General features: G+C 41.7%; 1 protein-coding gene across 3 annotated transcripts in view; it reads right to left on the minus strand.

The window, feature by feature from the left end:
• The window catches only part of PRKN (parkin RBR E3 ubiquitin protein ligase), a 1,357,610-nt gene that overhangs the window by 846,329 nt on the left and 495,521 nt on the right, over positions 1-15,760 (minus strand). For 2 of the 3 annotated variants that reach the window (XM_086708283.1, XM_086708285.1), the window contains one exon: positions 10,646-10,767. In XM_086708283.1, the coding sequence (XP_086564409.1) occupies positions 10,646-10,767 (122 nt within the window). The remainder of the gene's footprint in view (positions 1-10,645; positions 10,768-15,760) is intronic. The other variant, XM_086708284.1, reaches the window with a different exon arrangement.

Raw genomic sequence — 15,760 nt, forward strand, 5'->3', positions numbered from 1 at the left:
AATTATCAGTTTGGCTTCTTTCTCACAGTGGACCCATGTAAAGTCAGTTACCCTCTCCATTTCTCATCTGGCTTCCCTGATGCGTTTATCCAGGTAGCTTGATATTTCCAGATGGAAGATGGCACGCATACATAAGTATCGATGCTTCTGTAAAACGACTACAGTCCTGATCTCTACCGGCTCGCCTAATTCTGTAATAGTGTCATTCAATGTGCCTCTTCCACCCTCCACATTTTATTAGTATGGAGTAAGAGAGGGCCACTAAATTCTAGTTGTCTTTCCCCAGGGAGGTTTTTGGACTATTCACTTCTTAAGCAAAGAACAAATAAATCAACCCACTGCCATAAATATCCATTTTTTTCTTTACCCAATTCTAGATAAAGCTTCTAAGTGGTCAAATGGATAATCTATCAATATCATTCTGTAGACAACCAGGGAACCACACTTATGCATAGAAACAACTGTTGCAACAACAGTGGCATTTCACACACAAAAAGAAGTTCAAGACTGACCAAATTCCCAGTGTAGCTATGGTGATACAAACAGAGTATATAATGTAGACTCAATAATGAAACTGATGAGTTCATGAACGTTATCTAAAGTAATTATTCATTTACAAATATGGCAGCCATTAGTAACTGCCCGCCAAATGTCCATTTCATTCTCTCTCCTTATTAATAGAATGTCAATTTTGACGGGAGAAGCAATGGACTCAACTCAGTGGATACATTAGATTGGTCTAAGCCAATCAGGGATATCCTATTCACCTTTGGAAAATACTTGTTTTTCAAGCTTCCTTTGTAATTACCAGTGGCCATATGACCAAGTTAAAACAATGAGATGTAAGGAGAATCGTTCAAGCAGGCTTCCAAAACTTACTAATTCTGGGGCACCTAGGTGGCTCAGTCGGTTGAGTGTCTGACTTAGGCTCAGGTCATGATCTTGCGGTTCGTGAGTTCGAGCCCCACGTCGGGCTCTGTGTTGAGGGCTCTGTGTTGACAGCTCGGAGCCTGGAGCCTGCTTCCGATTCTGTGTCTCCCTCTCTCTGCCCCTTCCCTGCTCTCTCTGTCTCTCAAAAACGATAAACGTTAAAAATATTTTCAAAGTTACTATTTCCTTTTTAGAATAAACAAGATGTGCAGGCTGTTCCCTATCATCCTGCACTCCCTGCAGACCTGATGCCATGATGCCCAGTGCTGTGCCATGGACAGTGCATAGTAAAGGTACAAACAACCCAGTCGGTGCTCAGAACAACACTGATATCCTCATGGGTTAAGCCTGTGTTAGGTGAATGTTCATTCTATCAATGCTGGTGGACAGCACTGTAAACCAATAAACAAAACAACACAATTTTAAAATATGATACATTCAACTTCAGTTTTAAATTTTTTTTAACATTGTTTTCATTTTTGAGAGACAGAGAGAGACAGAGCATGAGCGGGGAAGGGACAGAGAGAGGGAGACACAGAATCCAAAGCACGCTCCAGGCTCTGAGCTGGCAGCACAGAGCCCAATGCGGGGCTCGAACTCAGGAACTGTGAGATCATGACCTGAGCCGAAGGGGGACCAACTGCAGCTTTAAATGAGAGAATAAAGTATACTGAAAACTTTCTGTGAAAATCCTTATCTTTTCTTTATGTTTTATAAATACATTAAAGTTGTGATTTTGCCAAAATATTCTGTGTAGTTCCAATAAATAGTTCTCTTTCTATTTATTTTTCATTTATTTATCTCCAGAAACGAACACTTGAATCTAGCAAAGGTCTGCGTGTGGCTTAGGTGGCTGCTGGCTGAATACTCTCACACAAGGATGCTGGGATTACTCCTCAGGGATCCTGTTGTTTCTAGACTGCCCCCTGTGGCTCTTCTCCACACACTGTGTTTGTCAGTCTTGCTGTTCACCTCCTGCTCCAGCACCTGCTTACCTATGCAGCTTGACCAAAAGCCCACTGAGGGCTCCCTCATTGGTGTCAGTGCCAGTGACTGTTACACCGATGTCCTGGCCAAGAGGGAAGACATGATCCCAGAAGTGGTGTTGCCAGGTGAAGTAGAGCTGACTATTTGAGTTTCAGATAGAAACTATTTAGTGTAGGTATGTTCCAGGTAAGGTATTTATACTAAGTAAGTACACCAACAAAGACTTCCTTGTTTGTCTGAAATGAAATGTAGTTGAACACCTGCATGTTTGTGTGCTAATCCTGTTAGTCCCGTCTGGGATCCCCCTGGTTCTCCGAGCGATGTTGGGCTCCTTTTTCCACAACTCTGAGTGTGCCTAACTCTGACTTTTGCCCAGGTTCTCCTCCAGACTCTGATGGAAAACGACTCTCTGCTGTCATTCTCCTCTAAACCAGGAGGCTCAAGGCAAGTCCAAGAGGCCGTTCTGTTCCCTCCACCTTCCTCTTCTCTTGCCTATGGCTCCTCTCCCACCAGAACCCCAGCTACAACATTGGAGAAATCTTTAAAATGATCCAGAACCTTTAAAATGACCCAGAGCTTTTCTGAAAATGTATTATCTTTAAACAAATAAAACTACGGTGTTCTATGTGTGTACGTTCTGTGGCCATTTGTAGGAGGGGCTCCTAGGGAAGTCAGCTGAAAGTTGATCCACCAGAAGTTGACTTACCAAGTACGCAAAAAAGTTGACTTAGCTAATATAATAATTTACTGGATTATTTATAAACTGTGTCCCCCGGTCTTCGGGGCTCTGAGCTCTTCAGATCCCTCCCCTGCTCCCAGAGTGCTGTGTGTTCAATGTCCTCTTTCCTTCTATCTGTCTCGATGGCCTCTAGCTGCAGCAGAAAATATCTAGTGTTTAAACAAATATAACATTTCAAATGCTCTTAGGAAGATAAAATTGTTCAGCTGAGACTTGAGATGTCTTTGAAAGCCATTACAACAATCCGATTCTATATAAGATGCTACAGACTTTATAATTGCTTAAAAGAAGTTTTTGGTAAATTGATAAATACTTAGTAGAGAAAATGGTAGGAAAAAAATCTGGAAAAAATAACTAAAATAAATATCAGAAAGAAATCTTGTATAACCCAAAAGTTCCTACATAAAATGTCAGAGGTTTGATTATATTCATAGGAATATATTCAGAAATACAGTCAAGAAGAAAACTTTCATAGGATGAATTCACCTGTGATCTTTAGCTTTCAATAAACCGAGCATTTCTTAAAATCTGCTCAGAAAATATATCATTGAATATATTTATAATAATCAAATGAGTAATGCAATCACCATATAAATAAAAATTCCAGAAGAATGTTCCAGAATGATATTATCCCTGATAGTTTTTTCGGTAAATTAGTAAATTTGGTAAAATCAGTAAAAGAGGCTAGCAAATTAATCTGTAGTCAGCGGAGATAGAGGTTGATGGGGCAGAGTATTTTTAAGTCTGTACTCTAGGCATGAGTTATCCAAAACTACTATGAGTTTTAGGAAAATGACACTAGCAGCATTTACTTACAATTTTAAATCATTTATATTGGCTGACAATGATATCCTGAAATGGTCTGGATCAACCCAATTTAAGTAGATCATTTCACATTTAGACTTTGCAGTGTTTGATATATGTGTAAACTACCCCAAATCATGCTTTAATATAAAAGAAATCATTAAAACTTAAAATTCTTTCTGATACTACTTTGCAGTTTGAGTTATGATTATTATTTGCTTGTTTTTACCTGAGACTGGCTCTTTTCCAGATACTGGTTTTGGTAAAAGAGAAAAAGAGGAAAAATCTTCTAATCTCTGAATCTTTTGTCAGTTACTCTTGACGGGATACTTGACCAGTGTGAGGACGTCAAGAGTGTGTGGCTGAGAGGGGGCCGGGGTCCACAGTGGGACCGAAGAGAATATAACACAAAGAAGGTGGGCTTCAGAAAGATGGAGGAAGGAGAGTCCCTACGGCCAAGAAAAATCTCGTGGGCAGAACTGACAGGGGCAGAAGGGAACGGACGGGTGCACCAGCACCTACAGAGGCAAGACCTGTCTTCTGCTCCCTCTCTATCCTAAATCCCTGATGTGAGATCGATCCACCACAAAAACTAGCTTCTTTGCAGGTTTAACATCATAACACAAATCAAAACAGACTTCAGGGCCAGGTTACACATTTTGGACATCCAAAATGGGCTTTACAATTTTTTAAAAATATTTAGATAACAAAATAATTTGCAATGACTCAGAAATGCCTAAGAATTGAATAAGTAAAAAGTGGGATTACACATACTTATTTCTAAACAAGCTTAGATATAGTCCAAGGCTTTATTATATAGCTTTTGATATGAAGAGAAGAAGTGGACTCCTTACTAACAATTAATCTGCAACAAATATTAAGCTCAGGAATGATTATACATTTAGACAATATTTCTTAATAAATATCCTCACATAAATTGTTTCTAATCTATAAACCAATTTTAAATAAAATCCATCACGCCAGGCGGTTTACATCTTACTCTATTTATTACCCCATTCCTCATCAGAAACCTTTTAGCTTTAATGCTATTCCGTGGCAGACTATCTCATTAGAGTGGCAAAGATAAAGTTCTTTTTGAGATAAAGTAATTATAGTGATTGTGGGGTGGTGGTGGGGGGGGGGGATTCTCTGCAGCTCTTGGCTGCACTGGTCTCCTGGCTTCTGATTCACTGGAAAACTAACAAACCGAGTCGCAAACAAAAAGATGCTGATGGTAGGTAACTCGGGCTACCTAGAGTTTGTGCTGGAGAGATGAACAGGGTGTAACCTTGATCACAACTCAAGAGCCCTGCAGGTATCGGGGTACAAGGAGAGTTCCACAGTTGCTCTGATGCTTTTTTGGCAGAAAACTCGTCACCTGAACAAATGACCGTAAGAGCAACAGTTTCTGAACGTGAATTATGTGCCACTGTGCTCAGTACTTTATTTATATTTGTTTTCACTATGCTTCGTACTTTAAAGAATGGAATCATTGAACCCGCGGTAACTTTGATGAACAATTTTACTTCCAATTTTACGACAAGAAAACCGAGACCAAGAATTTAAGTAACTTGCCCAACGCCCGGCAGCTACTAAGCAGCAGAATTCGAATCTAGAACATCTGACGGGAAAAGGAGTGCAGGAAGCCTTTGTCTCTGGCTCTCTGCTCCCAGACAGCCCCGAGTCCAGTGTTTTCAGACAGACTGCGCCGTGCGGTGTGCTCTCTCCCTCACTTCCACGTCTGTCCTAGCGTCCGGTTATTGTTACTCAATCAACTGTTTTACTCACAAATACTTTTACTGTACTTTAAGCCTGTGTCCTGGGAGAGAAACGAGTCCATTTTTCCCTGTCCCGGAAGCTCTGTCTTCCTCAGGAGGCTGAGTCCACTCGGAATGTGGGCGATGGCCGGACTGTGGTGGCAGAAAGGGACCCGGAATGCAGGAGACGGCACTGTTAGGTCTCAGGGAGCAGAAGCCCACAGGGCTGAGGAGGATTTGCCCTCTCAGCGTGACCCCTGGGGACTCCCTCCTCGTCATCAGCATCATGTTCTAACTAAACTTCGTCAACCCCGGGCACATGTTTTAATTAGTCACATAGCCTCTTGTGTTCTTATGAATCGGTCCTGGGAAATCTTTGACAGCAGCTAAGAGGCATGCCTGACTGCAGACCTTGCTCCCCTGCCAGAGGGCTCTCTCCCCACCACCAAACTCGCAGTCTAACAATAAGATGGACTGGAAGGACCACGGCTGCGGACCCTCTAACCTTGAGTTTGGTAGCGGCACCCATGGGGAGAGAAGAAGACAAGCATCTTTAAGCCTCTCGGTGCTGCTTCTTTTTCCAGTATAAACTCCTTCTTTAATTTCTAGTTATTTCTAAAAGCATGTATTCTCTACATACCTTGGAAAACCTTACTTTTTCTGTCCACATTTATTTTTTGTATTAAATAAAAAAAGAAGAAAGTCTCTGAGGCTTTGACTTAGTCATCATTTGATTTTTCACACCAATGAGGGAAACAATGACACAGGTAATTTTAGGTTACCCATTTTATTGTTCAAGAACACAGTCAGAAGCATACATGAAAGTACAAAGCAACCTTACTTCTGAGCTCAGCCCTGTGTCATTTCTGGGTGGACCTAAGTGGACTGTCTTTGCAAAGGCAAATGAAAATTGGAGGCCTGCCATGTTTTTTGTTCAAATCAGCCGCTATTCACTATTTTCCAGTGAGCATTCACGTTTCTCAAGGATATTTTGGTTAGTGGAAACCCTGGCCAAGGTCACCATGAAATAAAGAAGGTAATTTGATTTAAAGACAGAAGAAAACCTGGCGTCCCAGCTGATTTTCAATTTACCCTCAAGGTCAGGCCCAAACTTCAGACATCAGTTTCCCATTCTTAACATCACAGCAGAAATGGCCGTCCTATCTTCCTTGCCAACTCATTAAGAGCATCGTATTAAATATGAAACATGTAAACACTTAAACCTTAGAGCATTAGGTATGAGAGGCAGCTCATTATCTTGCATGCAAAATTTAAATAGTGTCGAGGAAATGTTGGCATTAGGAGTAAGTCCCCCACAACAACAAAAATTAATTAGGAGATTACTATTAAGACCCATGAAAGGCAAAGGGCCTATTGTAGACTCATTTTTTTTCCAGACCAGAAAAAATAAAATTATGTTACAAAATATAACCCAGGTGGCTAAGTAGGTTCTGGTTTTTCTCCTTGCATATAACAAGTTCCTTGCAAGAGCTCAGATAAACCACCCCCTGTTCTACTGTAAATCGTCAGCCACACAAAGTCCTTTCCTTTTTGTTTTTTCTCTCGACTACAGAAAATTCTGTAAGTTGTAGATCTGGATAATGTTCGAAAAAAATGTAACCTAAGAGTTGCCTATTCTCTTCATAGAAATGCTTCCTCTCCACAAAGTTCAGCACCTGCCCCACCCACTGCCAAGACTTAACTTGCAGACTAGTGTGACTACTCAGCTGCTCCAGAGATATCTTCTGAAGGTACCACTGAGTGTGGATTTTTGTTATTAACAAAAAATCAAAGTCCTCATTTACTGGGTTCCAGGCATGTTACAGCTAGTAACAATACTAACGTTTTAGATTAAATAAGTAATCTTTAAATCTTTTCCATTTTTCCTAAATCTTTAAGTAGTTTTTTTTGTTTTTTTTTTTTGAATGGTATTTTAAGTACAGGGAAGCAGTTGGGTAATAGGACATTGATTACCAGATTTGTATAGTGAGCAATCTATCCTAGAAAAGGCTTTATAGACACACAGAAGACTTTTCATCCCTGGCATCAACATTTGTTAATTGTTTAACTTTGGGCTCATAACTTAACTTCATGGAGTCTCCTTATTAAAAACAGTAGACAATAATATTTACAGTGCAGTTCTGTCATGAGAATTAGAAAAAAAAGAAGTACCAGAATATAAATGTAATGAAGGAAATCAATAAATGGTAGCAAAACAATCATAATTACTATGATTACAAAATGTCACACAGAATTTCTAAAGTACATGGGTCTATCTTGTCAATGTGTAAAAGTTCAAATATAGGTGCCATTCAGTTACCATTGCCAGCTTTGTGCCCCACCATGGGCAAGATACTGTGCGGAGGGCTGAAATTCACCAGGGATGCCAACTGACAAGTTATCTGATACAAGAGGCTTAGGGACACTAGGAATATAGACAACTGGACAATTGCATAAAATGTGGAACAGAAACTTAATGTTATCTGTAATAATGGGGTTGAAGTTTGAGCCTGTCAGGGGAGGAAATGAAGAAAAGGCACGAGACAGCTCTAGAAAAATTTAAGAGAGGGGTTAACAATGTACAGAGTAAAAACAACGTAGGGAGAATAAAAGTCTGAATTTAATAATCAAATGTGGAGCAGTTCTAGGCACTGACAAAGTCTGGGGTGGCCATGGGAGTGGGCATCTGAGATGGGGCAGAACCCATGGGTGCATGAGATCATCCCTCCAAGGACATGCTGGTCCAGGTGAGCGGGTGAGGGAAATACACAGAGCTTCTTGATGAGCAGGGTGGGAAGGGGATGCTTTCATTTCTTTGAAAGGAGTTAGCCAAAATATGGATTGATTTCACGGTGAATTACATAGAAGTGTGTGTGTGTGGGGGGGTGTGTATGTGTGTGTGTGTTAAGTATAATAGTAAAAAAGTAACAATAAGAAAGCATTTAAGATTTCTAATTATTTATGTTCCAGCTACTGTTCTAAATACTCTTCATAGATTAATTAATCTTCCCAAGAAATAAGAAGTAGATACCATTATCCCAGTGGACAGATGTCCCCACTTATGTTGACGTAAATGGGAAATAATGAAATATGAATTCTAACCCATGGAGTACAAAGAGCCTGCAGACTCATCTTCTCAGGATCCCACCATACTGCCTCTCAACAATCACTCCCTCTAAATAAGTGCTTACCGCTCACCAGGCCCTCTACACACCCAACGTTAATGTACCATTTAACCCATACGATACACCTTTGGTTCATGCATTTACACAGACACCGCAGGCTGTTTTTCTTTTTGTTTTCGATTTTCCCCCCCATGGAGCCTATTTTTAATATGAGAAATTTCACATAAAAATCCCCATTTACAGTTTCTCTTAATTAAAAGATTGCCCCCATTAAACCAATCACTTCTTAACAAGTGGCGGGAGTGGCTTCTTGGCCTCTTCAGCCACCGTGGTCCTCACCACCCCAGATGCCCACTTCTCACCCATTCTTAAATCACCTGTCTGATCACTGGGGATATCTGAGCACATGACATTTAGTGTGAATATATCTGTGCAGTAAAAACGGGGAGACTGTAGAGTTTACTAGTTTAGATCACACAGCCCGGTTCAAGCCCCTGGTCTCATAAACTCTTGTTTCCTTAATCTCTTCAAGCTTCAGATTTCTCGCATCTAAAATAAGGTCACTGACGGTACTTAAGAGTGTTATGAAATAATTCAATTACATAATGCAGGAAAATAATGAAGCATGGATTTCAATAATAATTTGTTATTGCTGTTTTTACTAAGAACAATTGGAAGTTGGTATATTTAGGTCACATCCACCATCAGAGGCAATCAAGACTGAAGCATAGATCAAAAAAAGAAGAGGCTACTTAATGCACTGGAAAAGGCTAGTGGCAGAGGAGAGATTCTGGTGGAAGAGAAACTTCTGTGGTATTTAAGAGAACCCATTTCACAAACAGAAGCGCTGCCTAGTGATGCCCCCAGAAAACGGTCCAGTCCAGAGAGTCAGAACAAACTTAGGGTTTGTCTTCCTAAGTGGAGTTCACAGGATTCCCCTGTGGAGCTGACAGGTTGTATGATGATGAAATACTGTACTGTACCTTTGAGTGATGCCACCGTCTTCCCCAGGCCTGAGGCAGGGATCCATGATTTCTCCTTTGCTGGGTATATCCTTCATTTTCTACCATGCTGCTCCGTTAGACCCATGCCATGGGCCACCACCCTGAACTGCCCACCAACCATATGAGGAGCCTATTAATTAAGCCTCTTTGCCTTCAATCTGTCACCAACACCAGTGCCAATGACAAACCATTACACGACTAATAAAGGGTTCTAAAACGTCATTTTATAAATCACCTTTATTTTTAACATTTTGCCTTGGCTCCCCATTGCCTGTGGAATAAAATCTAAATGTGGTAGCCATGGGTGGCGGGGGGGCACTGTGGTCAGGAAGTACTTGTCCCCACTTCAGCCCTGGTTGCCTGAAAACCTTTGACCTTTTTAATGCCTCCTTGGCTGAGCCCCCATAGCTGCACCAACCAGAATGCCCTCTGTGCCCGCGCACATTCACATCCGCATCAACTTTGGCCAAATCCTACACAACCATCACGGGGGAGCCATGGCCTAGCTGTGCACACGTTTTATATCAGGGTTTTCTCTAGGGGGCCAGAGATAGATACGCCAGGCTCTGCAGGGCAACGAGTCTGTGCGGTAACCGCTCAACCCCACTGTGGGCACAGAAGCGGCACAGACAACACGTAAGGAAATGAGTGGCCTTCAGGTACAATTGTATCATGGAGGTCGGAGATTAAAGTTCATATAACGTCCGTGGGCCACACAGCATTCTCTTGATATTTCCTGGCCACCTAAAAATGTAAAATCCTTCTTAGCCAGTGAGCTGTGCCACACTAGTGGAGGCCACGGCAGGTGGCGGCTGGCCCAACCCGTGTGCACACGGTTGTCGATCCACGAGTTCCCTTTCTGCTTCTTCCGTGAGGCATAACTTAGGTTTAGCGGCCCCGAGTGCACCTGTTTTCAGCGAACCATCCAGTGGATTTTGACACACGTACACAACCATGTTACTGTCGTACGGAACAAGACATGAAACATTTCCAGTTCCTGGCCTCTTCTAAAAGACTCCCCCGCCAAAGCCCGACACCTTTTCGCTATAAAAGTGTCTCTGTACTTCCTCTCAGTAGGCCTGGATTAAAGATAGGGAAACAACGGCTCGGCACTACCTCAAGTTTGACAGAGTAATGTTTTTAAATGAAACTTCAGATACCATTAACCATCACGACCGCATAGAAGAATGTCTCTTTTCTTGAGCCATGGGTCTTATTGGATTCAAAACCCTGAAAGCCATCTCCAGAAACACACACTCATGTTTCTGGGCAGTTTCTGCCAATGCTGTAGCTCCTTACCTGGGCCAAGGTGAGCGTCGCCTGTCGGCAGGTACCACACCGCACCCTGAGTTTTCCTGGCTGTATTCTTTGGCAGGGGCCTTTGCAATAAACGTAAAAGCTGTTGTAAGGCGGTCTACCTGCTGGGGGGGGGGGGGGGTAGGAAAAAAAAAGCAGAGGAAGTAGCCAATCAGCGTTGAATCCAAATTGAGACAAATTTTTAAACGAACTCCTCGGGAGCATTTTGAAACATTAGCGGGATAAATATTCCAACGAGGATGCAACAATTTAATTTAGAAAATCTAGTTTTATGCTCAAAAGAGTGAAAATCTTTTCTTCTTCCTGCCAACAGCCCTGTGACTTACTCAGCAAAGTTAGCAACCTGCTGCCAAGAGAGCCAGCCAAGAGTATTTGCCACGCGGGGAAGTTAGATGCATTCTGTGCCGGTGAGGTTTTCTAAAAGCACAGGAAATATAGGGACTATTGGAAATTTAAAGACCACTGCTCCTGAATTCTAGTTCATGCTTCTTACACAGTTTTGAAGGGCTCTAGATTTTTTCCTCTTAAAATCTTATCTACAGGGACACGCCAGCCCATTTCTCATGATGTGAGTGGCCTGATCACAGCTTCCTGGGTTTCCAGGGAAGACTTTCCAATGCACAGGCACACATAAAGTAAGACAAGAGTCCTGAGGGGCTTAACGGAACCCGGCCGCAGTGTGCAGAAATGGGCGCCTTGTGTTTCACACTTCTGTCTGGATCTACCTTGACAAATGCCTTTCAAATAACACAAGAGTAAAAGCTGGACAAAAAAAAAAAAAAAAAAAAAAAAAATCAATAACTAAACATCTCTGATCACTTCTCTCAAATGTTACCATACACACGTAGTGCTATTCTGTCCGTTAGGGGAACCTTTCCAAATAGTGTCACGATGCCATTTCTGCAAAGAACTCACTTTATTTAGAAGCATTTGCTAGTAAAATAACTGTCTTTTTAAAATTTATAACATTAAATAGTTGTTTGAACCTTTATACCTTACTTCTTGTTGCATAGGAATTACATAAAATGTAGTGGCATAAAAACTTTGTTTAAAATTTTACTATTATCATCAAGATCATCTAGAAATAATAAAGAATATTTTTATCATTATGAGAAAAAACCTTCAGCCTCCCAAGTGCATATGGTTTATTAAAAACAATTAGTACAAGAATAATGAGAAACAAAAAGAGATCCTAAGTCTTATGCAACCCCATTTATTTTTACTTGTTTATAAAACAACATCTGTAGACATATTGAATTGTCATTTGTTCAGTCATCTTTACCGATATTGTAAGTGACAACACTTTGTAACATGTAAAGCACAATAAAAATGTCAAACTGTATTATGTTAACATTTATTAGCAATATGTTTTATAAATATTACTCTCCGGAAATTAATATGTAGCCTAATATTTAGCCTCCAGTGTGAAGGGAAGGTAAAGTATATGTTTGTATTGGTAAGATATTGTTTTTTTGACGCTTCTTTGTAGCTTAGTGCCTTAACGTACAAGATACTCAAGTCTGTAGGTATCGCATTGTTATTAGCAACTATAATAATTACATAAGATAGATTCATGAGGTTTATGCAGTTCAATACATGCAATGGGTAGGACCGTAAAGTTATAGAAATACCATAGTAACTGACAGAACATCAGAAGGCCATTTCTGTCTGACGGTTTCACTGTGTTCCAAGAAGAGCTTAGCGAGGGAGGTAGGAGCCCTTATTGCTAAAACCTTCAACAGAAATATGAACACATCCAATTTTACAATTTTTATAACCTACTGTAAAGGTTAAACAATGAGAAAAAAGGAGGAGGAGGAACAGGAATGGGAGAAGGAGCTTAGGAAGGGGAGCCAGGTTGGCAAAGACACTAGCATTGTCTGAAAGAGCATATTAGCAACAGCTTTGCAATAGTAAATGATGCATCCATGAAACTAAATGGCTCTTCCTTCTCCCTCAGGGCAACAGCAACGTTTGCAATATTGTTTCAGCAAATGATAAAGGCAGGGGCAACCGGCAACCGAAGACTGGGGACGTAACTCTTCCAGCTTTCTGTGCTGCAACCTTCACCAAAGTCCTTGAGAAGTTAGTCAGAAAATACTGCGTGCCCACGTCTGTGCCCTGGAAGCATATAAGGTGACGTGCAATCTATTACACGTGCTTCCCTGAGCCAGCTGCGAGCTGGGGATTAATAGTCAGTCCCAGGAAGATCAAGGTCAGGCCAGCCCTGGCTACGGCAAATTTCAAGCTGTTGGTTTTACGTGGTCCAGAAGTTGGGGCTTTCAGGTAAATCCTGAGATCCCCTTTTCAGGGTGGCTTCATCGCTAGTCTGGCTGCATCACGCTATTTAAAGTTGGCAGACTTCTCTGTGTCACACCGAGGTCTGCAGTGCACAGGACAGGAGTAAGAACAAGCAACACCACCATGTGTTTTTCTGGGCAATGTTCCCATTGGCCTGACTGAGGGTCTGAGGCACAGACTTTGGAAGATGGAACCACAACTTCTCAAGGAATGGCAAGGAGGTGTGAAGAATGCCCTGGAAAGCTTTTCTCCAGCCGTGTCCCTGTCTCCAGTCAACGACGTGAATCCTTCCCCTTTCACTTCTGTCTGGCTCGTAAAAATCCTTTCTCTTGCTTAATCAACTCTCCACATGGCGACCCCTTCGCTCCCTAAAATAACCAGTACAGCTTGTGATGGTGTTTATAACGTTCCCCTCTTGTTACAGAATAAAATTTCAAAACTAGAGAAATACTTCAAAAGTATTAGAAATTATATCCTTTGCTGTCATTCACCAGTTGTGGACATTTTGCCATGTTTTCAGCTCACTCCTTCTCCGTGTGTCTGTGTGTGTGTGTGTGTGTGTGTGTGTGTGCACATATACATACCTACACATATACTACACATGTATATGTTTTTGGCTGAATCATTTGTAATTAAGTTGCGGACATCATGCTACTCACTCCTGAATCCTTCAACATCCTAAAACCACAGACTTTTCTCATACAAAACCGTAGGGCTCCCTGAGGGATTCGGGACACCTTACAGAACACCATCATGGTTTGCAGGCTGCGACATGGTGTAAAGCCCAAATACCTGGGATTCCTTCGCCAAACCATTTTCAGGGAGGCTAAATTAAGCCAAGGTGAGCAAACCTCACTGTGGGACTTCCAGAGAGTTCTGTGACTCTGTAACAGAAGTAGAGAGCACAGCACGTCCCAGACTTTATCTGACCTCAGAAGCACGCCTTTTGTGGGGCATTTTGTGAAACTATTCCTCAAAAAAAAAAAAAAATTGGAGGAAAAAAAAATCCAGAGGAAGGATTCAACTTACTGCCTAGGGCTTGGTGTAGAGACATGAGCCACACCCCTCAAGTCTCTGAACCCGACCTTACAGGTGTTCCTGAACAGCATCTAGACAATTAAGGTCTTCCCCCTACCCCAGCTATCAATACATTTTTTTATTTTTGCTTGACGATGATTATTTTATCATAAGCCCCGAGGGTGAGTCTACTGATGTAATGATTTTACAAGTAAAGTGCATTCCTTTCGTTCAGAAGTTCATTTATTTATTTATTTACTTACTTATTTATTTATTTATTTTTCTGGACAGAAGTTAAAAAGCACAGCTAGCATTCGGGGCCCTTTTTAAAGTGTGAGTCACTGTGCCCATTTAAAGTGCCCCTAGGGTTTCCTTAGCATTATCCTTTTTGTCCTTATCTTTAGTTTCTCTCTCTCATTTTGTCGAGTTAACATAATCCTCAGGCAAGTCTCCACTCTTCCTTTGTCCTCCCTGCTTCATCCAAGAAATTGCAGAAATCGTTAAGAATACTTGCAACATATCGAGTAAAACCCCTTTTTAAAGATGACATATATTATTTGCTTTGACTTTCCGAGAAACCCGCATAATGTGCATACTTCCCATTTGTTTAAATGTGTTTTAGTGGGCTTACGGCCTAACGAAGTTGTTTTAGTAAGATTAATGACTACTTAAGAAAACCCATGCTGATTCTCATGAAAACTTTTCATTGACCTCAGAAGTTTCCACCACTGGCTGTCACAGAGAATCAGGAGTTTAATTGCTTGGATAATTTGTTTACCAGGGCAGGAAACAGTGAGAGTAACATATTCGATACCACAGTAAAATAATGTTCAGTATCAATATACTATAAAACCGCCTGTATGTAATTGATTTACTACATTTATCACAGATGATCATATTAAAATATTAAGTAGAACAGGGTGCCCAGGGGAACTTTCTATGACCAGGGAAATGTCCTACATCCGTACTCTCGCACGCGGTAGCCAGCGTTTGCCTACTGAGGACCTCAAAGGGAGCGAGGGAGGACTGAGGAAGTCATCACATCAGATAGCACAGCAGGGGAGAATAAATAACAAGGATGGGCCTGGTCCCTCTCTCCTTCCATCATCAGGCATGCAGATAACAAAACTAAGGGGTTCTTCCGTCATAGTGACAATTAGAATAGGCTGCTGTTAAGTGTGCTGAAATGAAAACCACGTTGGCTGGTAAGAGGGGAAAAGGGGATCCTGTGAGCTTGCAGCACCACAGGGTAGACCTTGGGGCCTTGCTCGTGTCAGAGGCAGAAGAGAGCTTCTTGCTCATTGCTCCCTTGCACATGCCGCATCCCCTACACCAAGCAGAACGAGTCTTAATGTGTGGCTGGACAGCGACTGTCCCATCTCCATGGCCATCACCATCTTTGATCCATACCTTCAGGGTCCAGCTGGAATGGCACTTCCTTTGAGAATTCTTCCTTTGGCAGGGGGCGCCTGGGTGGCTCAGCCGGTTGAGTGACCGACTTTGGCTCAGGTCATGATCTCATAGTCTGTGAGTTCAAGCCCCGTGTCGGGCTCTGCGCTGACGGCTCGGAGCCTGGAGCCCGCTTCGGATTCTGTGTCTCCCTCTCTCTCTGCCCCTCCCCCTCTCACGCTCTGTCTCTCTCTGTCTCAGAAATAAATAAACATTAATAAAAATTTTTTTAAATAAAAAAAAAGAATTCTTCCTTTGGTTTCCCCATAAGCATAAGACATCTCCCCAGATAATTACATCTGGGAGTATGAAAGTATCCAACTTAGTTTT

Source organism: Puma concolor, chromosome B2, assembly GCF_028749965.1.
Source record: "Puma concolor isolate L17-30 chromosome B2, mPumCon1.1.hap2, whole genome shotgun sequence".
Classification (NCBI taxonomy): domain Eukaryota; kingdom Metazoa; phylum Chordata; class Mammalia; order Carnivora; family Felidae; genus Puma; species Puma concolor.